Raw genomic sequence first — 26,164 nt, 5'->3', positions numbered from 1 at the left:
AAAAAGTCACACAGGCTCATGGAACCCAAATCTGCATTCAGCTGAATGAATGTACATGCAGCTGTTCAAAAAATCATTTACTGTACATCAAAGTAGGCCTCGGATGTTGGAACTCAGGTGGAGGTGATGAGCCATGGCTCATCTGTGTGTGTGTGTGTGTTTATACGTCTTTACAGTTTGCTTTAGATGTGATCAGATTCACTATATACAAGAACTGCATCTGTTTGTGTGTGCCTCCTTCCATGTGTGGGCATATGAGCTGTGCCCACATGTGTGTCTATAAGTATGTGACCCAGGCAAGGGCTGGTAAAGGTTAATTGGGCATTAGACTGAGCTGTGGACAGAGGGGGTGTTATCAAACTCTGTCTCGGTCTCCCAGGGGTCCGGAGGTGCCCTATACACTCACAGCAGGATGTGTGTGTGTTTGTGTGTGTGTATTTCACAGCTGAGAGGGGCGAGTCTTCCTCTGAAATTAGTGACGTCCCATCTCTAACCCCTCTTCTCCTCCCCTACATTTGGCATTTAATGACCTCACACATGCACAAACACAAACACACTTAAAAGTACATCCTAATTAGCTACTGGCTCATGCAGGGAAGGTTCTGCTGTGTGTTCGAGGTGGTGAGTTAAGTAGGAGAAGGTCTTTGAAAAGTGATTCAGCAAATGAACTGACAACGAGCTTGGTGATATTTCAAAGTTATTTTGAATATAGATTCACGGGGTACTATAGTTAGACAAGTTGAGACTTATTTATGTCTCACTAAGAGACTTTGATAGTTATTACTATCATACTATACTTATTGGCTGTGGAAACACTTGTCTACCTTGTGTACAACACTGATATAAGAAGTTGGGATGAATAATAATGGAATTATTAATAGAAAATTATACAGTCTTAAAATGAATAACACTAAGGAAACACTAAACATATTCCCTGATTGATCATTGGCCATGTTGAAAATAAACGACAACCGAAATACTTTTCTTGATCACTGACACTTAATGTTTGCATAAAAGCAAAATAGATTTTAAATTAGAGGGGCAAATACATAAATTACAGTATACCTTGCAGGTCAGGAACCCATCTGACTTAAAGGGACATGGAACATAAACTAGATGATAGCTAACATTGTTTTAGCAGTCCTGTAAAGTTTCCCATCGCATATCAGAGCGCAGTGAAACTAGAGGTGGTTGTCGCTGGAGTTTTAAATTGGACCAAAAATAGAATCTATTTATCAGCTGGAAGACATCAGTTAAATATATAATAAAACAAAGCTATGTTTTATAATGCCAGAGATAATTGGGCAGGAGAGGGAGACTAAATCAAGAGAGAAATAAAGGATGAATTATAGGATTGGAAAAGAAGACACACAGTTCCCAGCCTTATCAGGCTTTTGGTCTCTGCCAGGTTCCTGTTATATGAGGGTTCTGCATTTCTGAATTATGTCACATTAAGTTTTCACAACACATATTTCCACAAAAACTTATAATATAAACTACACATATATATATTTCTGAAAATTGTTAGATGATAGAGGGAAAAAAATTATAACACAGCACAGAAAACTGCAGCACTCTATCTGGGAATTTAATAAGCTGTTGGAAACATGTAGTAATTACAATATTTTGCAGTAGGTAACAGCTGCATACCCGGAGCATATGACCACAAATGCTGCAGTTCCCTGTGCATGTTCTACCTGCTAGTTTATGAACCTTATATTCTGAAAATTAACATTTAAAAACATCTAATAATAGCTAAATGATTTGAAAGTATTTAAAACTATCTCATCATATATATGTATATAATTGTGCTACCTTTCCAAAGATAAGATGAGCTAATTGATCCAATTTTTGTATCTATGTATCAAGTGATCAAATTAATGTAAAGGATGGCTTTAGGAGCAAGCGAAACAAGTTCTGGATTCTGCTTCCCAACCCCTATAAAGCTTACTGTTTAACACAGTGTATTGGGTTGATTCCATGAATATATACGTTAAAATTCCAAATTTGAATTTAGAGGGAACTGTCTGTAATCATTTCTTGTGATTCCCTGGGAGACCCTGTTTAGAAATAAAATGCCCCACTGAGGTGTTATTTTCAGTGTTGTCGGCTCTTCTGAGAGAAAAAAGTAATCAGAAAAATTTAAATAAGCCCAAAATAACCCGATTGGGTTCTAAAATACAGAAGCCCAATAACTATGTGGCCTTACTGATCACTATCTAAGTCACATATGGCCCACAACAATGAGGAAAGAATAACTGAATGAGTAAGAACATCCCTCTCCAATTCTTTGTCAGGTGTGCATTTAAATCTTTAAAATTAAAGAACTACTTATGATCCCCTTTGACTTGTATTTGATTTGAATTATCTAAATCTGCATCACGATAACTTAAATATAATAAAAATAAATGTACTGGCATTCAACTAACACCATCTTCCCCAAATTATGTGGAATGGAAGTAAGCCTGCAAACCATCATTACAAATATATGCACATACATTTATGTAGTCTAAAATTGGCTTCAAGCTTATATCAAGGTAGCTATCCAGCTCTTTTATCTGCTTTTTTATAGTGCTGTCAAGAGATTAAAAAAAATTAGAGATTAATTATGATCTGTAATTAATTGATCTAATTAATCTATTTTAATCTCACCTAAAAGAAATGCTGAAAAAAGCCCTCAACTTGAGGTATTTCCATTTAAATTCATTACATTATTGCAGCAAATCAAAAGATTGATAAATAACAAAAAAGCAGCTTTATGAAGTCATTTATTGTTTTTAACAGATTTGAACAGATGCTGTACGAGCCATTTACATTCCATTGTATTTGAGACTAGTCCCAAGCACTGCCTGCAACCTTTAGTTTCAACCTTTTTTCAGTATCCAAATAATTAGAAAATAAAAATAAAATAAAACATCAGATCCATATAAAGTGCTGTAAGTTAACACATCAAAAAACAGTAACACTTTTCAGATCAATAGAAGTACTGGACACTGAACTTGTTGCTTTTCCTCTGCTTCAGATAATATAAAATAAATAAAACAGAACCAGCAATCACAGTGCTGTTAGCACATCAAAAATAACATTGTTCATCATCACAAAATAAAGTGCTGAAATAACATCAAGCAATCACTTCTAATGGGGTACAGATGACATGGCAGCTATGCTGACCTCATGCTTCTTATTTCTTCTTCTTCAGCCAGTCGCTGAGACAGACCAGCTTGGTCACATTTTCTGGGAGCAAGGCTGCCCTTTTCTTTTGTACTATGTGGCCTGCGAGACTAAACAGTCTCTCACAAGGTACGGAGGTTGCCGGGGAGGCCAAGTACTTGCGTGCCACGACTGACAGCTTTTCATAGGCTCCTGAGTGAGCATACCACCACTGCAGGGGACAGTCATCAATACTGATGCTGGGCTCTGCTCTGAAGCGCTGCAGCTCTCCGGACTCCATTCCATCTTCTTCTGAGTCAGACCCCAGCAGAAGAGCGCTCCTCCTCTTCTTCTGAGCTGGTTCATCATCCTCTGTGGAGGGCTGGAGAGTAGCTACTCTTCTAGGCTCTGCTGCTTGGAGCATGTTTTCCAGACTGGTCCACACCTGAATGAATGAATGAATGAATGAATACATAGATGGACAGGTAGATTTATTTTATTTTGTGCAGCACTTTGTGTTGCACTTTGTGTCACATACCTGTAGAGGTGGATAAGTTTGAAAAATAAACTTCGCTGGACATTTAAATTTCCAATTTAATTGCCCTGAGAAGTACTACCTAATGTTCATTCATTTTTGGATGACACATGTGTAGTTTATTTCATTAAAATGGACAGGTGTTTATTTGGGCTTACCTGCATGGTTCAAGCAGGACCTCCAGCCTCTCCAGTTTCCCCCACTCAGCTTCGGTTAGCATGACCAATCTGTGGTTGTTCTGTTGGTCCAACGTAGCCTGGACAGCCTCTCGGTTGCGTAGGAGGCGTGAGACCATTGCGAGTGTCGAATTCCACCTGGTTGGTACATCTTGTATAAGTTGCTCGCTTTTTTTTTTTCCAAGTGCAACTTGTTGCTGGTTAAGTTCTGTGGTACTTGCAGGGCTTTGTTTGAAATGGCCAACAATCTTGCGGCACTTTGCTAGTACACCAGCAAACCCACTGCCATCGAGGCAGACTGTGATGGTCCTCTGGAGAATGTGAGCATTGCAGGCGATGTGCTCATATGGAAGGGCTCTCATAGCAGCCAGCATGTTTGCTGCGCTATCTGTACCGATGGTGGATATCTTATTTCCAATTCCCCAGTCATTTGCCACATTGAGGAACTGTTCGGCGCATTTATCAGCAAAGTGTCTGGTTTCTGTTTTCATGACGGTCAGCGCAAACGAGTTGAGGTTCCACTCACCATCAATAAAGTGTCCGGTCACCCCCAAATAGCTGTGGTTGCCAGATGAGGTCCAGTGATCTCCGGTTATAGCAACAAAGTTGGGCGAATCCTCCACCAAAATCTCAAGTTTGTTTTTCTTTTCGCCGTCGTTCATCTTGCTGATTTTGGTCGTAACTGTAGTCCTGCACGGTGGCTTGTATGATGGGTCATTGGACGCAGTTTGCAACACCTCTGTTAACCCCTCGTCTTCCACTATGTTTATCGGCCTGCAGTTCATCACTATCCACTTGGCAAGAACATTCGTCAGCCTGTCGGTCGCAGACTTGCTCATACGCGGGATGTTCTCCTCGAGTTTAGTTTGGCGAAGAGCTTTGCTATAGATCGCTAAATTGCTAACGTTAGCTGTGGCTACACTCGCGACTGGGTGCTTTGCGTTGATGTGGTAGGCTAAACTTGAGCTACTTCAGTGGTAAGCAAACTCCTTCTTACAAAGAACGCAGATCACTCTACCTTTATCAATGGTGCCGTCGAGGCGTTTGTGAAATGTAAATTTTCCATTCATTGGACCGACAACTCTTAGATGCTCCTCCATTTTCAAGTCTCCTCACCTTGCCCAACTACAGTGGGAGCCTATCAGCTTATCCCAAACCATCCCAAACACAATGACAGCCAATCAATGTCCACTTCAGGGTGTGACAGACCATTGATTTCCAACCCAAGTACAAGAAGCCCAACGTATAAAAACGGATTTAAAAAAAAGGCAACTGGCATTCAGAAACAGCAAAGTTAGAGATTAAAAATTAGATTAACGCGATTAAAAAATATAACGCACTAAAAATCACTGTAATTAATTAATCTCCATTAACGCGATAATTTGACAACCCTGGTTAATCAGCGCCTACCAAAATTATATGCATGTTATGCCACATTGTATCTTCATGGAACCTGTTCCTGCTGCACACAACCCTTAAAATGTCAACACTTGTGGCCACATCCATTATTTTAACTCACCCATGGCTGAATTTCTTCTGTATTTTGACAACAGGGTCTTCAGTTTTGGTTAAAAATGTCAGTGCAAGATCTAATTTCTGTCTGTCCTTTTGTCCAAGTTGCTTATAATTGTCAGGCTTGGTAATTCCAAATGTTTCCTGTGTACGAGTCAAGTGTTTTTTGCAGCTTTAAACGCCCCTTTACTAGACTAGCTGTAGTAGGTCCTGAGTCTATTTATTGCAATGGATGCTGTGAATAACACAGATTTTGATCAATTCCTTCAGATCACAGTTGCTGAGGTAAAAACTGGACCTATTTTAGATCCATCTATCCATTTATTGTCTTCCGATTATCCAAGGTCAGATCGCAGAGACAACAAGTTCAAGAGAGAAACCCAGACATCCCTCTCGCTAGCAATGCTCTACAGCTCCTCCTGGGAGATCCCAAGGCATTCCCAGGCCAGAAGGGATATATAATCCCTTCAGTGTGTCCTGGGTCCCAGTTGAATGTGCCTGGAAAACCTCCTAAGAGAGACGACCTAGCGAAATCCTAACCAGATGCCTGAACCACCTCAACTGACCAAGCTCCTCACCTGATCTCCAAAGCTGAGCCATGCCACCCTCCAAAGGAAACCCATTTCAGCCGCTTGTATCTATGACCTATCACCTGTGGCAGTGACTCATCCCTGACCCGGAGAGCATTCTAAAGCTTTACGGTTAAGAACTATGGTTTCAGATTTAGAAGAGCTGATCTTCATCCCGGCCTCTTCACACTCAGCTGCAAACTGCTCCAGTGCTAGCTGAAGGTCAAGACTTGAAGAAGCCAATAGAATCGCATCATCCTGTCCATGAAAATTACAAACAGGATTAGTGACAAGGGGGAGCCCTGGGGGAGTCCAACATGAGTTTGACCTAATGCCAAAAATGTGGACACAGCTCTGGCTTTGGTTATACAGTGATTGAAAAGCGATTCTGGTGCTCTATACTCCTTCAGCACCCCCTACAGAATCCCTTGGACAACACGATTGTAAGCCTTTTCCAAGTCTATAAAACACATGCAAACTGCCTGGTCAAACTCTAATGATCCCCTCAGTAACTCTGCAAGGGTAAAGATCTGGTCCACTGTTCTATGACCTGGGGGAAAACCACACTGCTCCTCTTGAATCCAAGGTTTCTACAATTGGTCGGAGCCTTCCCTTTAACATGCTGGAGTAAACTTTCCCAGGGAGGCTGAGTAGTATGATCCATCTGTAGTTGGTCTCCTTTCTCAAAAATGAGAACCACTACCACTGAAGAGTGTCAGCCAAGACAGCCCCACCATGTCCAGAGCCTTTAGCATCTCATCCACCGGTGCTTTATCATCAGGAAGCTTTTTAACTACCCTGTAAGCTACGCATTCCTTGATTAATACACTACCAAACTAACTCTAAACTGGTATTTTAGATACCAATGAATTAGGAGATAAATTAACTTTGCTCAAAGCGTATCTGTGTCTGAGCAGGGAATTCTCATGAGATCTGGCATCACAACTGCCTCTTGGTAAAAAGTAAAGTAAAATCTAAATATATGACTCAAATATAACCTATAAACGTGGATTTCTATAGTCTATACTAAAAATCAAACTGTTCAACGTAAAACCACATTTGCAAGTCTTTACATTTCATTCTGTAGGCACAGTTTCAAATGTGCTATCTTGTCGATGTAGAACACTTCTGTCCACAAAATAATGTTTTGATGCATGAATTGTGGCCAAGTAAGTCCTTGCAAAAAAAATTTGCACACAGTGCTACAGGGCAGTTAGGGGCGGCCGTGGCTCAGTGGTGAGTGTGGGTTGTCCAATAACCTGAAGGTTGGCAGTTTGATCCCCACTCTCACCGCTCAAAAGATTGGTGAATTGACAGCTGGAGGGGTGGCAGTTCACCTCCTTGTCACGGCTGAGGTGCCCTTGAGCAAGGCACTGTACCCCCATGCTCCCCAGGCGCTGTGAATGGCTGCCCACTGCTCCAGTGTATGGCATCTGTCTCTATGAGTGTGTGACTCTGTGCATGTGTGTTTTAACCTGGATGGGTTAAAAGCAGAGGACAAATTTCTTGTAAAAAAAGTTACATCTGCAGTGGAAACTCTCAACTTAAGACATTTTTCCAACTTGGAACTCCACCTTTGCATTGCGTGAACTTTGATGGATTATTAGTCTGGATTATTGATTGTATTGATTGATTATTGTTAGAGTGTGTGTTTGCAAGGTTTGACATTTTAATCCAAAAAACATAAATTTAGATGTTTGTTGTAGGTTGTGCTCTACAACGCACAGCACATGAGCTGTTAGTGACGATCCATGAAAGTACTTTAGTGTGTAACTACAGGGTTTCATGCCCTTCATCCATAATAAACTTTTAATAATCCAGTAAAAATCCATCTAATTCTGACACAAAATATGAGCATTGAAAATTTTTTGTGGATTTCAGGGAAGACGAGGAGTCTTTTTTTTCTCTCTGCTTCCATTTTTTGTTCATGCTCGTTGTCACCTTGCCCTAGCTCCCTACTTAAAGACAAACTCAGAAGTCTCAGTTCTAATCTGGTTCCTTCAAAGAAAGAAAATGAGAGCAAAAAAACGCTTATCATGCTCTCCAGCAAAGATGGACATTAGTCACTGTCTCTGTCCCCTACCAGTTAAATCAGAAAAAAGGGCTTGCTTCATCAAATATGATTCATTTTTTTCCCTTCCACAGGTTGATTTATTTTATTTTCAACCTTATACTTATTATTATTTGCCCAAGTAACTAACAACTATTAATATTTTTATTATTAATTCATCAAATTTGCTAACCATAAACATCAGTTCATTTGACATTCTATAGAAGTTGTTTGGACAGAAGGCTTTGTTGGAGGTGAACTTTCCTGTTTGGTGACTGATAACATTGAACTATTTCTGTGTTTCACTGTGTTTTGTCCTGGCAGAGCTGCAAGCTCATGCTTCAGATATAATTTTTGCTTACATTCTCTTTGTCTTTCTTTTCATTAAACACGCATGGCTGACTGGGCTGCAGGAGGACAAAGTGGTGAGTGCTGTTTTTTTCCCTTGACTACATAACTGCCTCCAACTCTTAAGACAATGCATCATAATGGGTTTGAAAAAGCAAACTTTTTTTAAGTTTGCTTTTGAATCTCTCACTCTTATTATAAGGAATATTTTCCATTTCCATGAAAAGTTGGGACATTTTCAACAAAAAATAATGCCTGTAATTAGTACAAAGTGCAAAGTACAGGATTTTTAGGGTCTTCACTGACCAAATTCACTTTATTTATCTGACATGTAGTTTAATTCCAACAACATACCAAAAACAGCTGGACAGAGAGGCGTGTTATGTTTTATCACCCTTCCTTTAGTTATATTCTTTCAATGATTTGGGAACTGAGGATACAAACTGTTGCAATTTTGTAAGAGGAAATTGTTTCCATTCTTGGTAAAGATTTTGGCTACTTCGTATTGCTCCATACATTATCAAAGGGAGACAGATCTGGCTACAGGCAGGCCAGTCAAACACAAACACAAACTCTATCTATGAGGCCATGCAATTGTGGGGCTGAACTAACCACAGACCTCCTGAGAAAAAATGTTGCCTTGGTGATAGCATTTTTCTCACCAAAATTCCAATGCAGGCCTTTGCATCAATAGGAACTTCACACAGATGTAAGTCATTCATGCCATGGACACTAATGCACCCCGATAACGTAACCAGACACTGCTCCTTGTTCACATTAGAGCCTAGGTGGTCTCATCTTTGACACTTAGAACAAGATATCTACTTGTGAACATCTATCTGACCACAGAACCCATGTTCACTGCCTTTCTAGATGAGATGTGCTTGTGTGGAGAAAACTCTGCTATTCTGTATAGATTGGATTTATGGCTTCTTCAGTTTCGGGTTATCTTTCTGAATGCAGCAGCAGACTGTGATGAGTGAAAATGTTTTTCCGAGATACTCCTAAGTCTATGTGGCTGTGTAATTTCTGATGGTATAGCAGTTTCTCATGTGGTGCTGAATGAAAGGGCTCGAAGGTCACACGCAATCAGCAGCGGTTTAAGAACAAAGTTGGTTTTTATGCACTGAGATTTCTCCTGACTCACAAAATCTTTTAATGATGTTAAATTTTATTAATATAATTTTACACCCTGTAGATGTTGAGAGAACAAAGTTCTTTGCAACCTTGGTGGGCACAAAATGGTGAGCCATTATCCAACCTTGCTTGGAAAGACTAAACCTTTGTTTCTTTGATACCCAATCCTGAAACCGTCACTTGTTAGCAGTTGATCTGCTAATTGAAAAATCTTCCCTATATTCTATTAACATTTCTGTCATTTCTTTCTCTCCATCCCAACTTTATTGAGAGTTTCTCTGGCATTAAATTTTATGTTTGTTTATATTTTCTAAAGACATTGAAGTTGGTCAACGAAGAACACTGAAAAAACTTTCTTTGTGTCTGTTAAATTAAGGTTAAAATAAATTAACAAATTACAGATATCATATTTCATTGCATTCTAGAAAAGTCTTCTAACTTTTCTGGAAATGTACATGGGAAAGCTGTGCAGTACAGTAGCAGTTGGTTAATCTTGCGTAAGAAAATAGATAACGGTGTTAACCAAGCTTTCCTACTCCGTGGTTTTTCGAACGATTATTATGCTGCATTTCGATGACGGAATGATGTGATATCTTAGATGACCACTGCACAGTCTTCAATGTCAGAGTGGTGCACATGGATATATCAGCACTGATGCTGAAACCATTTTTTTAACAAATTCTCTCAAGGTCAGTGACCCAGAAGTGCTCGCTGTAAAGAATACTTTCTCATTGTGTGTTCATTAAGTTAAACCCCAAGTTAATTATTCATTAAGTATCATATTAAGTCCAATATGATACTGCGGTGTTCCTAAGTGTACCTGTTTGACATACCTTTAGCATCTTTCCCTACTTGCGTACTGGTGTCAGGGTTTGAACCTTACTTGGCCTTGGCGGATGTCCCTACGGGCAGCTGCCAAACAGGCACTTTGAAGATTCTTGGCTGGGCTCGAACGCCAAGGCTGTGCAGGAGTGCTTTGGTGTGCTGTACATAGCAGTCTCACTCTCTTGCTGAAGCAACAATCACTGGCTCTGAAGCGAAAAGTTTTGGCAGAAAAGAGGCCTTATAGCTGTATAGCTGGACACCAGACCAAGTTTGATTTATGTTTGACATGGATTCAATAAATTACTCTTGGAATGATTAATTAGGCCTCGCGCAGTGGTCCAAAAATGACTCCCCCTGCTTTTTCCTCTCCAACTTAACTAAACGCTCAAAGTTTAAATGAAAATGTTGACAACTCAGGTGATGCAAATGATTTGTGGTTTAAAATTGTGTTTTGCAGTCCAAATCAGTTTAACTGCTTTCTTTTTTTTTAAAAGTAATGTCTACGCTTCATTTGTTATGTTCTTTAAGGTTACTACATGCAAAAATGTAGCACACAATGACGCAGTTTGCTTCAACCAAGATTCCCACCTCTTCTCTTACTTGTTTCCAGTTTGACAATTTCCTGATCTAAAGAATTTTCAAGGCTTTCTGTATGAAAACGTGTTGTGCTTGGTGGCTTTTACTTTTTCACGAAAGGTTTAACAGAAATAGTAATAAGATTATTTTGTTAAATCCGACTATAGTGGTTTAAGTTTGTGGGGCATAGAATGATTAAATGCAGGTGTTAGTTTCTCTCTCAAACTGTATATCATAACCACGCACTTTTATTTTATTCATTCATTTATTTTTCCAAGTCATATAGGTGCGTTTCCATCAGCCTGTTTAGATGCGCATCGAGAAGTATGGCATCGGAAAATGATGATGGAAACGCCATAATTCGAATTAAAATCCCCTGATTCGCACAAATGAAAATACGCTCGCTCGTGTTGGGTTTTGGTTGATTCGAAAGCGATGGAAATAGCTGTATTCACATCAAGTCTGACGTAGCTCACTTTCACCCCGATCTCTGCTTGGGCATTAAATAACACCTCTTGCCGGCTGGTTGTCATGCCAACCTAAGTTTTCCCCAAAGTTTTGATGGAAACACACGATTCGAATTTCTTTTAATGTGCATTTCCCAATGATTTGAATCACTTTTGGATGGAAACATGACTTATATGACTGTTTTTTCCTGCATTACCATTTGCTACCCATGTCAACGTATTATTCTGAACCATCATCTGTAAATGACTCTGTAGGCCATGTTGGTTTAGACTTTTTATGTCACTTCATGTCCCTTAATACAGAAAATAAGAAATGGAGGCTTAATGGTTTACCTTTTACCATCATCCTGTTTGAATAATGTATTTCTTTTGTAATGACCAGTGACGAGTGAGCTGCCTTGTTTTACAAACGTTTTGTAGAGTAGATGGATAGGGATATAGGAACAAGAAAGTTAGCTTTGCACGCCTTGCTACTGATATTCAGGGCTCATTAAATCTAGCAGTGAAGGCAGAGCTCTAGTGTAGAGAGGAGTGTATGTTATACTGAAGCCAAGTGTTTCTGACAGAAAGAACCACTTTTGAAGTCTTGATTCTTTCTCTCAAGGGAGACTAAAGAAGAATGTTTTGTGTTTCTCTCTCACACACACATACTAACACATCTCAACTCTCTAATTGTAACGTCCAGGATTGTATGTCTGTGTGTGTGGGGGGGTTCTCTGCTTTTATATGGCTGTAACTTGGCGGAAGCAGATTGCTGTTTTTAGACCAATTATGATTCAGAGTTGCTGGCAGAACTGCTCCATTCACTGGTGTTTTCAGACCACAGGTGTTCTTAATTAGTGGTGTTGAGTTGCTCCTAAAAATATGTTCTATCTTAGAACAGAGCATTTTCCTGTTTAGGCAGAGAAGATGTCAATAGTTTCTGACTGCATTGTTGTCAGAGGTTCTAAAAGTAGCTCAAGAGAATGCAGACGTTTTGCATATCTTCTCATTACTCAATGATACATTGTCATTGTTTTCGGTATTGAGATAGTTCATGATGGTCAACACTTTGTATCTTTGTTGTCTTTGGGGAAAGTTTTTTCTGAATTTTGGAATAACGAGACTCACTGTTTACTGCTTCTTTCTGTCCTTGTGCTAAGCTTGGCTGAACACGTCCTCACTTGATAATGTGGTCACGTATTGGTGGCAATTGTTGGTGAAAGCTGTGGTATGTGCTAACTTGTCACTAAAAAAAACTTCAAGAGAAATTTAAAGTTGTCAGCCTTTTATTTGAGGTTATTATTTCAGCAGTATTTTTAACCCTCTGGGTTCAGTGCTGTGGTAAAACTACTGACATTCACAATTTTCTTGCTTGTAGCCATTAAACACGTTTGGATCAAACACTTGCCAAGTATACTTTGTTATATATTTATATTTTGTTAACCAGTATTTATTAAGCATGATAACTATTATCGCATAAAAGCATCTAAATTTGATTGCATTGGGACTTTTCTACCACTTGTTCCATATAAGCACCAATCACATACAAATACAACTTAATTACTACTCATTCAACTAGGCAGTCTTTAGAATCAGATTTAGCTCTTAGACTTCCAGTATATACCTCTGCTCAGGGCCTGTTGTTGTCTTCCAGCTTTACTGCTAATGTCATTGCAGTCTAACCTCCTCCATAAGCCTCATCCTTTACCTTTAGGAATTTATTATAGGAGACTGGCCACGTTCATTCATCAGATATGTCCATATAACTTGACATCACGATAATGCAGTAGTTGTGTATCACAGCCTTTGCCCTGGGGATGCCATTTATGAAGTCAGAGAAAAGTCTTTGTCATGCTTGTGTCGATTTACTCGAAGAATCGAAGTTTTAGGTGAAGGGATGAGCATTCAAGCTAACGCAGCCTTGATTTGCTGGCCCCATTGACAAGAAAGTTGGTTTTGAAGCCTGAGAATAATGAACTATTAAATAAAGGCAAAAATACCCCTAAAATAATTTCCTGATGCTTGTGTAAATGTATACCTATTGATCTAAGCCTACAAGGAATTATGGCTTTGTGCTGCTTTGTGTCAGGGTGCAGTGCAGTAGAAAGAAAGAGCGACGTGTCATCTGCTGTTAACGCCACACCGCCTCATGATTACTATTGATTGCCAGTCTTACGAGCTGCGTCCGTCTCCATGTCCGTCTCTCATTGACTGCTCTTAAGGGGGCCATCTCTCTCCTGGTTGTTGCAGCACACACCCTTATGATAGCAGGCTTGCACACACATCACAGACAGTTGTGCACACAAGGAGGACATGTTCTCTCACTCATGCTGATATGTACATACATACAACATGTAAACAGAATAAGCAGTTCTGCTGTTCTTAGTGCCTGTATCTCATCTGTGGTAAAAGTTTATAAAGAAGTAGGTAATTAGCACAACTTGGACGTTAGAAAAACTTTTCAATACTATTCCTGAATATGATATGTTATAGATGTAGGTAGTTTTTGTCTCCTACTCTTCAGCTTTATTATAACCTATAAGTATTGTGCATTCACCTGTACTAGTGAATATATATATATAAATACATCTTTGAATTTATTGTTTGGGTCTCTCGAGGGACAGTCTTCCATACGATGAAAACCAATGCTAATTGAGTCATTACTTGTTTTTTACTATCTACCATCCCATATTAAGGAACATTTTCTACTTAATCAGCTGTCACCATAGGCCATCACAGTCGTATTTCCTCCCTTTCTTCTACTAACGCGCTTTTCTTCCTATGCAAGCTACCTTTAACCCTGCGGACAAGTTCCACAAATGTTTTCTGTCCATGGTATACCCACAACCTAAATATCACAGAGCAAAGACCTAAAAGGTTTTTCTGGATACGTTAAAATCTCTTCTCATCTATTCTCATCAGCCACAACAAGGATTTGAGACTGAGGATGTGTTTTTTTAGTCAATATCCAATGGAGTTGTTAATCATAAAGGACTGAACAAACCAGGAGAGTTTCATGTTCATGTAAGATGCGGTAGAATCCCAACACTTAGTCACAGGCAGAGCAGTTAAGAGATCTTTCCAAGAAAATGGGATTCGTAACTTTGCTTCTGATGAAAAAAAAAAGATGTATAAACACAGTTAGCTTTTCCAAACTTATATAAGTGATGCAAGATATTCAGATCAAATCAAATAAACTCTCTCACTCCACCTGCTGCTGTATTTGCTAACTGGAGACATTTAGTGGTGAAAAAGGGGAAGTGCAACATTGTCACTACCTCCTCTGCGTTACCATATGCTAATTTCAGAGAAAAGCTGTTGATTGTGGAGGTGTTTCAGTATGCAATGAAGCAATACCACATTCCTTTGATAGGGACAGTGTATATACACTTGTGATATTTCATGCAAGCCTTCCATTACCATTGTCTTCATTCATTGAAAAAACAAGCAAAATAACAGTATTTGTGTGCAAAATAGATTGGAGCTGAAGCTGAAGCTAAAGCTGATGATACGTGTGCGTTTGCCCAAAAAAGGTGTGTTACATCAAACATTACCGAGCATTCCAATATTGAGCCAAAGTAAAATATTTACAGTATCGATCAGTCAACTATTTAACTGTGGCCCCTGTGTACACTTGAGCTGTAAATATGTTTCCTGTGTGTAATTGAAGGATATGTGTGTATACAAGAATGCGTGCTGAGCCCATTATGAAGTGTGGTTGCTTGTAAGACAAGAATTCTGTGTATCCCTGTACAAATACGGTTCACTTGGGTTTCCCCAAATGCATTTATTTGTGTGTGAGCCTTTTCTGTACGTAATTGTGTACAGTATATATTGTGCACGTGTGTGCGTGTGTGTTTTGCTTGCGGTGCTGAGCTGTGTTGATGTAGTACCTCATTATCTGCTGTGGACACTAATCTCCTTTGTTGCAGTCTTTCATCCTTAGTGCAGGATTTATAGAGGTCCTTGCTTACTCGCTTTGCATGTTGCTGGTGCCATACGTCAAGCTGCCATTGGCTTAAGCTACTTCCTGGTCTACCTTCTCTTCACACTCTTCCCCTTTCCCTTGGGGTACATGTAGTTATGGTCTCACCTATTAAGTAGCAGGCATACGGTTTGTTGTCTGACGTAATTGCAGGAAGGCTAATGGTGCCTAGCAATGACAATATGTTGTGAGTAGGGTAGAAATCCGAGTGCTGACTGGAGAGAGTGGCAAACGCTTGTAGACAGGAGCATTTAACAGTGTGAACAGCTGAACTGAGATAAAAAGAACCACTGTTTTGACATGTTTTCATGTCATTTTACAATGATGCAGAGAAAAAAGGAAAAATCCAGGATATTGTGCAGTCGCAAAGGCTACATTCTTGAGATAATATTCCGACTGATCTGGCTTGACCTGATCTTAACTCATATCTAGTGCAGCCTCCTATTAGATTTTTTTGTTTCCCCAGCTAGACGTTAAACTTGCAAGGCTAACAATTAGCATATTTAGGCCTGGAACCCACTGAACTAGACCCATCAGCAACTTGAGGTCAGCACTGCCTAGAAAGAAGCATTCCGAGGCTGACAACCAACTAAATTTTCTACTAGCATACCAAAGCTAGCTAGATTAGCTGTTGATGTGTCTGTATCTTTTCAATTAAATTAAGTTTAATTTAGTTTCTTTGTCAAATGTCACAAGTGCCTTGAAATTACATTTGTTTTAATTTGGCGCTATATAGATGAACTGAACTGAAATTAAACTGATTAGTTCAGGTTCACACTTTACAAGAATTAGTTCAAATGTGAGTTTGTTCAGACAGATGCAAGTGAACTAGTTCATGCTCATATTTCACTTTTTGAAATGCTGAGCTATATGTAGAGTCTCAAAATGAACTAGTTCATGTCTCTCATGTTCATTTGTGTTGACGATAGTTACACACCATGATGACTCAAGAATCAGAAAATATAATTTTATACTGGTTAGACAAAACAAAATGCTCCTTGTTAAATTGAAATATATATATTTAGTATTTACTTTGCAAAAGGTATGCTATCCCAGATTATTGTCATCTGAATAATTCCTATAAATTGTGTGCAAATCTCGAATAAAGTTAGCCATTCCAGAAAGTAAGTTTCTGATTTCAGACTCCAAAACAAAAATGTTTCAAGCAATTTCTGGGAAGCTCCGGGAGATAGGCTTTTTGCTACTGTATATGTGGTTTTATGTGAATACACCATATAATTGTGTTATTTTACAATAAAGAATAGAAAGCATTTGAACTGCTCATGCTAGTCATCAAAGCTAAAAAAAAACCTGGCTAGATCATTTAAAAAGATTGGACCACCCCCTATCTAATTCCTCATAGTGGTTTGGCTCTGATCTATAGCCACCCTCCATCCCACGTTTTTTACTTATGCACTGTAAAACATATTTACAGTTGTTACCACAACCGTGTTAAAATGCGATTGTCGTCTGTATTTGAACCTCCATAACTTGATAAATTTTAGAGCTATTTACTTTGTTGTAAAGGTCAGACTTTTGGTGGAACTGAACATGTGTTTTCTTTGTTCCGTAGACAATAAAGAAATTGATCTGACTTTATCTAATCTAGATTTTACCTGACCAGAAATTCAAGTTGTAGGTGTGTTCTTTTTTCTTACAACATATTAGGTTGCTGCTGTCCTATTCTGTTTATACATTTCAAAATGAAGACTAATTCTAATTTAAAATATTAGAGTTTCTGGGTGGTTTCTTAGCATTTTGACTGAAAAACAGAGATCTACTTGCAGACCCTCATAAAGGAGTTAAGAAGTGTTGCTTCTCCTGCCGCTATTTATTATGTGTATAATGAATGGTAGATGAGAAATGTGAGAAATGGCTAAAGTTCTTGTGAAAATGCTTTATAATGTTGTCATCAGGAGAAAGCGACAGAGAACTGAGAAGGGCTTAGAAAGGCAATCAGAGAGTGGCAGTAAGTTCATTGATCTGTTATCAGTGTTCAAAAGAAAATGACAGAAGTCGTAGTTTTTTCCTGACTTTTGGTAGTTCTGAGTAGGGAAAGAACCTTAGGTCTGTTCTAAGAGAAACACAGTTCAGATTCTGTGTGACGGGTGGAAGGATCAGAGTCAAAAAGAAAACTTGAGGCTTCAAGTGACAGCGCAGCTGAATGAGCTCACTGAATGATGATGTTTGTTGTGCCAACACTCAAGGGAAATATCTGCCCATGTCCCAAACCGTCAAATACGGGGAAAATAAATTGCAAAAGACAGTAATAAAGAAAACATATAGAAATTGCCCGATGGCACAGGTATTTCAACTGCAAAATTAGCAAGCGTTCTAAAAGCATTCTGCAGATATATACTAGTTATTCCATCAGTGAGAATGGAGCGTATTCTGGAAATTAGACCTCTCACTGTCACAGTCTGTGGTTATTTACAAATAGCCTACTCTCTCCAGGAAACAAAGTTTGAAGATGTCACCACTGGATTATTCATTATTACGCGGTATAACGCAGACTCTTGAACCCAAACGCACCTCATTCACACGGGTGAAGAGACACACACGCACAGGCCTGCTCCTCGACAGACACACATACACAGATGAGCGCACACAAACACACGCAGATGCAGCAGGAAGCAAAATAAACGCACGCAGGGGTTTGGTGTCCTACTTTCCATCTGTGGAGAAGCTATTCTCTGTTTCTCTCTTGCTCACTCCTTCACACACATACTCATCTCGCGGATGGGGTGGGAGGCGGCGGCGGTGTTGGTCTCATCGTGGTCATGTGACACACACTGCTCCTGTTGTTGCAGTTCTAGTGCGTCGGGAAAGCGCAGGCATTCATATTTGTGTGCATCGCTGCTCATGTGCAGAAATGTCACTGTGTGCATGCTATTACGTGAGATGTATGTCCAAGCTTTGAGTGTGTGTACGTGTGTGAGTGGATGTGTGTACTAGCTCGCTGTCAGGCTGCTCTCTGCCTCCTCTTCAGTGTTTGTTTCACCATCAGAGTGTGATCTAATACAGGGATTACGATGGGATTAAGTGAGTCTCTTATAAAATAACAGCTCACTGCTCCATATCACCACAACAATGGCCATTTGTTCTGCACTAACAAAATGCTCTCACAATGTCTGAAACATGGGTTTTAGAAAGGAGTGAAATGTGCTCACAGTCCAGAGTGATAAACCGAAATGAAAACGGACGAAATGTTCACAAGAAATACATTTTTCTCAATAAGCGCCAAGTTTAACAACACTTGGGTTGTGTAGGAGTTTTAATACATAAACAGATGGTACATCTTCTTGATTTAAATCTTCTTAAATCGATAGATTTAAGCTGACAGCCGACCAAATATCTGTAACATGAAAGGAATTGGGTTTGAGCTGGACTAACAGAACTATATTGTCTCACATCTACTGCTCCTTTTAGCAACATCGAGCTTACCGTTTTCTCTTGACAGTATGTCTCTTAAATGTTGTGCTATAAAATAAAAAATCTCTCTTAATAAGTAACTAGAAAATACAACAAAACTAGTCTATGAGAAACAAAATGCAAAATGGCAATAAGCCAACCAAAAATAACTCTTTTGATGTACTAGACAGACTTGACTATGGACAGCGGGTTTGTGTGCAGGACAATCAGACATGACACACTGGCACAGGACAAAGCGAGACGCAGACGATGAGTACACATGAGGGAAGTGGGGAACAGGTGGACACAATCAGGAATCAGGGAAGACAATCAGACTGGTGACACATGAGGAAGGGCAAGGAATCTGAAACGAGAGGAGTTAATTTCCAAAATTAAACAGGAGGTCACAAAACAAATGTGGAGACAGGACAAAAACTCAACTTGACATACAGGTGTGACAGCTTTTCCCTTTTTTTAATACAAAGAGCGTAAATAAACCAACAGTGCACTTCATGCCTGGTCATAAAAAAAAAAAAGAGAATAACAGGTGGTGAGGATAGAAGAGTTTGTAAAGATCAGATTAGAACAAAAGAAGCTGTGACATATAATCACAGTTTTTTTTCCAAACCTCATTGAGCTTTATTGGGCCATATGTTGACGTTGTGACGTTTCTGCTGCCCTCTTGTGACCACAAAGATGACTGAATGCATCTTAAGACTTGTGGATCCTGCTCTATTCATGTCCATTCTACAGATGTTGAAATCTGTACCAATACTGCTTGGAAAAAACACAGGCTCCACAGTCGTAGGAAAGAAATTCTTCCATGTTCCAGGAAAGAACGTGCATTTGAATTGTCTAATTTCATCAACATGAATAATATCTTCAAAGTCAAATGGACGTTGCAAATTTCTTAAAACCCCAATTCATATTTAGTATTTCATTCCAAATAATATTCTTAGGAAACTGGATGGTCTGTCCATTTTTTCTAGTTTCTTATAATTATACCATCATTAAACTTCTTAAAAGGTATCTTAATTTTACCAACAGGGGCTCTTAGCATGGAAAATCTGTTGCATCACAACCCTTTTACACATAACGCTATTATATGGAACAATAAAGGTAATAACATGGGAGAAAAACTCTGTTTAAACAGAATTTTGTTTACAGAGTTCCGAATTCAGATGAGTGAACTTAATGATACGGCCCATCATAAAGGTCACTGGGTCGTTATTTAGGAACAAAAGATTTAGTGAGAAGCGAAGAATTGAAATTTTGTGATGGAGGTCTGTCCCTTCTAATGAAAAGCCATTTTCAGTTTTAAGAAACACTAACAATAGAATCACTTTTGATTATTACAGTAACGATCTGAATAATGAATGCAACAACAGTTACATGTATGTAACGTGTTCTATGAAAGAAGGAAAATCTCCCTGCTGTGAAAGGCATTTTTGGAACATGGATTAGAGGAAAGCATAGCCTCTACCTTGTATTTCAAATGAATGGAAAGAAAAGCTACAACTTTCCACAGTATATACCCAACAAATGTATAGGGATGGGAATTGTTAAGAATTGAGCAATTCCGGTTCCATTATCGATATCACTTATCGATTCGGTTCCTTATCGATTCTCTTCCAGTTATCTATAGAACAAATGGCTTTGGTTGCAGTAACACTATAATTTCAAGTTTGTACCAACGTTTTATCAATTTAGCCTCTGTCATTTTACTTTTCTCTGCCTTGATGAAATGGGTAGCTACAGGTATGCGGGAGCCTGCCTCTGAGCCTACCTCACTCTTGCAGTCCTCATCAACTAAATGTTAATATCAGATGGAAATTATTAATACAGTATTTTGCTAACGTTATTACAATCAACAGGACCTGGATGTTTTACGTTACAGGGCTCTCAAGTTTTGAATGCAGGCAAGAGTGACATCTCTCTTCTCTTTCTCTTTTTTTTAAATCAGGCATTATATTTTTCCTTCTCTCTTAGTCCTCATCATGGTATATTTAATTTGTTCCCTATTGAATGGATTTGTGTTTAAGATAACTTATATTTCATGATAGATTCTTTCTCTGAAAATTAAACTTATAACATGTTTATACATGTTAGAAATTGAATTGCTCTTCAGTTATTGACAGAAAAAGATCTTTGAAGGCAGCTTTCTAACATCTTTTTTTCAAGAATACAACACAGACAGGCATTGTATACTCACTGTTGCATTTTAGCTTTACACCAGTATTTCATATCCGGAATTATAATATTTTGTTGCATGTATTCCTTCCATTAATTTTTTTGTGATGAAAATAATGTGTGCATGCGCTGCTGGTTATTCATCTTAATGCAAGTGTGAGAAAAGGTGTCAAAATGAAAAGATATTATATATTTATTGTCTTTTCTTATGATAAATTTCAAAGTCACTGTTCTGATAATAACACTTGTTTATGTCAACTTGTTTGCGTGGTAGATGTTTTTTATTTTCCTCCCTTTTAGTTTTGAAACGTAAAATTACGCAGTGCGTCGACCTCGTCGTCATCGGGTCGCGCAGCCGAAACGCGGGGAAATCTAACACGGAACCCTCCGCCTGTGAAAATGCCGAGGAGATTTGTTGACGAGACCTGGGTGGTTTTGGATCAAAGATACGAAAATCCCACATGGGCTGAATGCTACGCTGTCTATACCGCTGATACAGACGGAATGATTCCAGAAGACACTGACCCGCCTGTGGCGGCGACTGAGTCCGAGTTGGACGAGTAAGTACGGCCACGATATTACCGCTGTTTTACCCCAGGAGCTTAGTGTCACGTGTTAACCCAGTAGGAAGGTGAAAAGGGTACTACGAAAAAAAGAATGAGCAAAGCTAAACCAAACCACTGCTAGTCGTGTGGCAAATAATCTATAACAGCGTGTCGCTCTCGACGAGTGACAGGACCGCCATGCAGGAGTTTTTTTATTTATTAAGTGCAGAAATTTTATCAACATTAGCGGCGCATGCGCTGTCTGCCGGCGCGCCAGCTCTAGTAGACATTTGGTATTATCTCGCGGGCCAACCATAATTACACCGTCTGGCCTGAGTTTGACGTTTGTGTTACACCATGTGATGTGTTTGAAATGTTGCAGCGGTTTGTCTATTGATCTTGGTTTAGTTTCAGAAAGTAAATACACCCCAATGGAATACAGGGAATGATCACACATTATACATGTACTTTTCCTGAAAAACAAGTCGAAATGTCTGCTGCGACGAATGTGAAAATGGTTCAGTCAACAATATCCATTCAATATGTTTCTTTTAGGTCTTAAAATCTAAACTTCTGTAAACCACAATAGAGACATGGGATGCAGAACTAACACATTGGGCCAGTTTACAGCAGTCTTTCAAACCCTTCCTGTCTGTGTACATAGTTTCACACCCGAGGAGGAGAATCCTGTTGATCCTGAGGATGAAGAATGGTGTCTTCCTGCTGCTTCCTGTCATCGAGATTTGTTTCCATCAACCAATGCCCAACTCCCGCGCCATTCGACTTCTTTGCCATCACTCGCCAGAGTTCCGAGGGCCAGATCCGACAGCTCAACTCAAACGAGTGCTCGAAGATTGCCGAGATCCACTGCGTCGCATTCTTACAGAGCTACAGGAACGCCTGATTACATGGGACACAACTGCAGCTGTTGTCAAAGAGGATACAGACCAAGAGAGTACATGCCTACACAATACTTCACAAGAAGGCACAGACGAAGAAGAAACTTGTCAAGTGGATACATGGGAAGAAGGTACAGGCCAAGAGCAACGCCATGGGTTCACCTTCCCGTGGTCATCCAGCCCACCAGGTGGTACCAGGTTGTCGGGAGTATGCAGTGTAGCCACTGCAGAGCCCAGGGGAGACACCAGATGACGTCTTGGATGTGCAAGTGCTGCAAGGTTCCTCTGTGTCTGAAACCATATAGAAACTGCTATGCCAAGTGGCACGGGGAGAGAGTTTAGCTCCGGCGGCTGACGTTGATTCTCAGTGAAACGTGTTAATGTTTATTTTCTTTTCTTTCTGTAATATTTGTTGGTCTTGAGGACTTTTGCTGTTAAATTTCCACTCTTTAATCCACTCTTTGGTGAGGGTACCAGTTGGTGCTTGTTACCACGTCTTTGACAGTTTCTTTTAAGTTTTCGTGTTTCTGCGAATTGTTCTGTTTGGTTGTTTAAGGTTGGCCGGCGGCTGGCTTCTTGAAAGCAAAAACGCATTCTTTTTGACAGCAGCAACGCAGAGTAAAAACAGACAAACGGAACGATTGTCGTTGTGTTTGAACTTGGTTAAATTACAAACAAGTCTGTGATCTTTTAATGTTCTTGAAAGGATCACAGATGATTCCGAATGACTTTCATAGTTCGTTGTTTGTTTTTTCATATGTTTGGACAAAGTGTGAAAAAGTCAAATAAATAAAAGTTTTAAAAAAAATTAATCAAAACCAGTATGATTATTCTTCTATGATCACTACAACTGTACAGAGCTGGTGGGCCACTGTGCCGAAGAGAACCATGCCAAAATATGTCGGACTACTATAACAGCATACGTCAGCGCTGGGATATTTCTGCCCGTCCACACCTTTGATTTCTTTTTTCTTTACCTGCAGCCGCCCTGTGCTGCCGGAGTCAGTGCGCTGCCTGCTCTTGTGACAAAAACATTGTTTTAATGTGACTAGAAAATGTTGTTCGGCATTATGTCTTATCAAGCGTTATATCTTATTCAGATTATTAATTAAATCTAGTTTTAAATGTAAATCTGCAGCAGAGAGCGTTCTCTTGGTTCAGGGAATCAGAAACAAATTCTGACAGACGGCATCGGATTGATTTTACTCCGTTTATTCTTCACACCCGTGCCTGTTCAAATGCAGTGATTCACATGTACAACGTAGCAGTCCGAATTCCCATCTAAAATGATTAATCGCCATTTTATTGGTGATTAATCGATAACAAAGATGAAAAACTGTTATTGTGTCCCAGTTTTGTTGTGCATTTGTATCCCTGTTCTTTTTAAAACTTAAGAACAGGGAGCGACTTGAAAAGCAGTGCTCCTGATTTTAACATTGAGCATTTTCTGTTATTTCTTTATGAAGACGCTCCAGTGATACTCACTCTTGAATCTTGAGTGTCCTGTGTGGCTGCCGAGCCGGTCCGTATGCTCGCACCGCTTTGTGGATCTGGCAGCTGTCCACATTGTCAGTCTGGCTGCAGAAATTCACAGATCGGTGTATGCTTTCACCAAAGCTATAATGTCCCACATGAGGCTGTGTTTTGCTTTCTTTGTTGTGTACATGTGTTTGTGTGTGTGTGTGTGCGTGTGCACACGCACGTCTCGCTCTCTCCCCGGTGGTGCTGGGGTGTTTGGGAGGATAAATATAGCTGCGTTGGTGTAAAGCTGTTTTCTCCTCGGCTTTTGTAGCTTTAATCAAAAGCAATCTGGAGGAGGGAGAAATGGAAGGAAAAATCGGGGTGAGAGAGTTAGAGCAGGGAGAGAAAGAGGAGGAGGGAGAGATGGAAGGGGGGGGCAGAGTGCTTTATTTTAGCTCTCTTTAAAGAGTCATTGGGGAGTGTTCAGGAGTAATGAGAACCCTGATGGCTGGAGGAGCGGGACTCACTCTAACCTCTTGCTTGCTCTTCTTCTCCATCCTCTCACTGTCTCCAGCCTTTTTCCCTCTGTCCATTCCGTCCCTCTTTCTCTCTCTCTCACATTCTTCCTCATATGGCATTACAGGACTACAGCTGCGTTCACACTACAGACCTCGGTGTATCAGTCACTCCTCCTTTTCTAGGATGCAGCCCCCTTGCTGGCAGTGATGGTGATGTGAATAAGGAACAGTGATCAAAGACTTTAAATTTTGTTGTGATGCTTTTTGTGTGTTTGAAGCCCTCAAAAAGTGTGTTGCCTCTTCAAAAAAGTCAAAGGGTGTGACAAAAGGCTATTTTACACTGAGAGTTCCACCAGTAATATCTTGACAGTGCATAATATACTATGCTTGTGTGTTAAATCCAAATCAGAAGTCGTAATCAGCCTTCCTGCAGCCAGAACAGGGGATTTCTCTGCTCACACTTGAGCAGGTCATCAGCCAGCTGCCGCACTCAGCTGACACTAAATGTAACCTCGTCCGGAACCTGTGGGTTGCTTTTGCTCAGTGACCGTTATAATACAGTGGTTCATTCAAACAGGATGGCTCTGTCTTAAGGGTTTTCTTAAATACCCTTTTCATAGATAAATAACATAGCATTCAGTCAGAGGCTTCTTCAGCTCAGCTGTAACACAGAACAGCACAGGGGCTCATTTCTGCTGGCAGCAAAAACCATACACAGTGACAGCTTATGATGATTAAGGATAAAAAAAAGGTAATACAATAATAGAAACTAGGTTGATTAGCAGCAGGTCAGTAATATTTCTCTCACAGGTAAAAATGCCAACCATGAGGATTCCCTCGCTAGACGTTCTCTTTCAGAACCTCACTGATAAACTTTTACCCAGTGGTCCCACGAACAGAGATCTTTATTCAAGGTAAATGCTTTCCCGAGCACCTCCCACTCTTACTGTGTGGATAAACTTCTTTTAAGTCGTTATGGACAGGATTACATTAGAGCACCTCTTTAAAAGCAGGCGTTTGGGCAGTTTGCTGGTCTGTAGTATCAGCTGTGTGTTAACACACTGCCAAGGAGGAAATACATCTGCAACTGTACAATGCTCAAAGAAATAAAAACAAAAAAAACTCCCAAGAGCTACATCTCAGACTCTACAGGACCCAGATAACATGTTAAATGTCAAGTTCAAGACAGTGCAATTAAAAAAAAGAATGAACGAATATTGCTTGTTTTGAAGTGTTGTCTGGAGACAAGTATCTGGAAAGAATATGGCAGCACGGCTTAGATTTGTAGAATTTCATCTGAACAAACCACAAGACTCTGGGAACAGTGTGCTTTGGACAGACACGACCTAAGTGGAAATCATTGGCTATAATGCACACCGCCATGTTTGACCAATAACAAAAACCTCTTTCTCACTGTTTAGCATGATGGTGCTGAGTGCTCAATCTATAAAATCGAAAGAGATCCTAAGAGAGCTGTGCATAAACGAATGCATGCAAACCTCAATTAATCTGAGCAGCATAGTAAGAAGAAAGAGCCGTAATTCCTCCATAACCACGTGAAAGACTGATGACCTCAGTCTGCATTTTAGCTTGTTTTTTTGTTTGATCAATAAAGTCAGTGTAATTTGTCATGTGTTGTTCAATTGTTTAATGCTAAGCACTCAGGCCAGATGCATAAACAGTGCGTACAGCACACAAACTTTTACTTTTTTCAGTAAAAAATATGTGCAATGAGAAGGTGCACACCCCACAGATTGTTCAGAGCAGGCTAACACATATTTTAAGAGCAATGCAATTCTGATGTGAGATGTAAATCAAAAAGACCAGC

General features: G+C 39.7%; 2 protein-coding genes across 9 annotated transcripts in view; one reads left to right on the top strand and one right to left on the bottom strand.

Annotated features, from left to right (window-relative positions):
- Positions 1–26,164, bottom strand: part of LOC140313410 (uncharacterized) — a 435,793-nt gene that overhangs the window by 93,993 nt on the left and 315,636 nt on the right. The window lies entirely within an intron of this gene.
- The window catches only part of rims1a (regulating synaptic membrane exocytosis 1a), a 113,587-nt gene that overhangs the window by 26,465 nt on the left and 60,958 nt on the right, over positions 1–26,164 (top strand). For all 8 annotated transcript variants that reach the window (XM_072391495.1, XM_072391500.1, XM_072391496.1 and 5 more), the window contains exon 4: positions 8,406–8,417. In XM_072391495.1, the coding sequence (XP_072247596.1) occupies positions 8,406–8,417 (12 nt within the window). The remainder of the gene's footprint in view (positions 1–8,405; positions 8,418–26,164) is intronic.

The sequence above is a fragment of the Leuresthes tenuis genome, unplaced genomic scaffold, assembly GCF_036924035.1.
Source record: "Leuresthes tenuis unplaced genomic scaffold, fLeuTen1.0.hap1 SCAF_8, whole genome shotgun sequence".
NCBI classification, from domain to species: domain Eukaryota; kingdom Metazoa; phylum Chordata; class Actinopteri; order Atheriniformes; family Atherinopsidae; genus Leuresthes; species Leuresthes tenuis.
The sequence above is the reverse complement of the archived record's forward strand: the minus strand, read 5'-3'. Positions and strand labels throughout refer to the sequence as shown.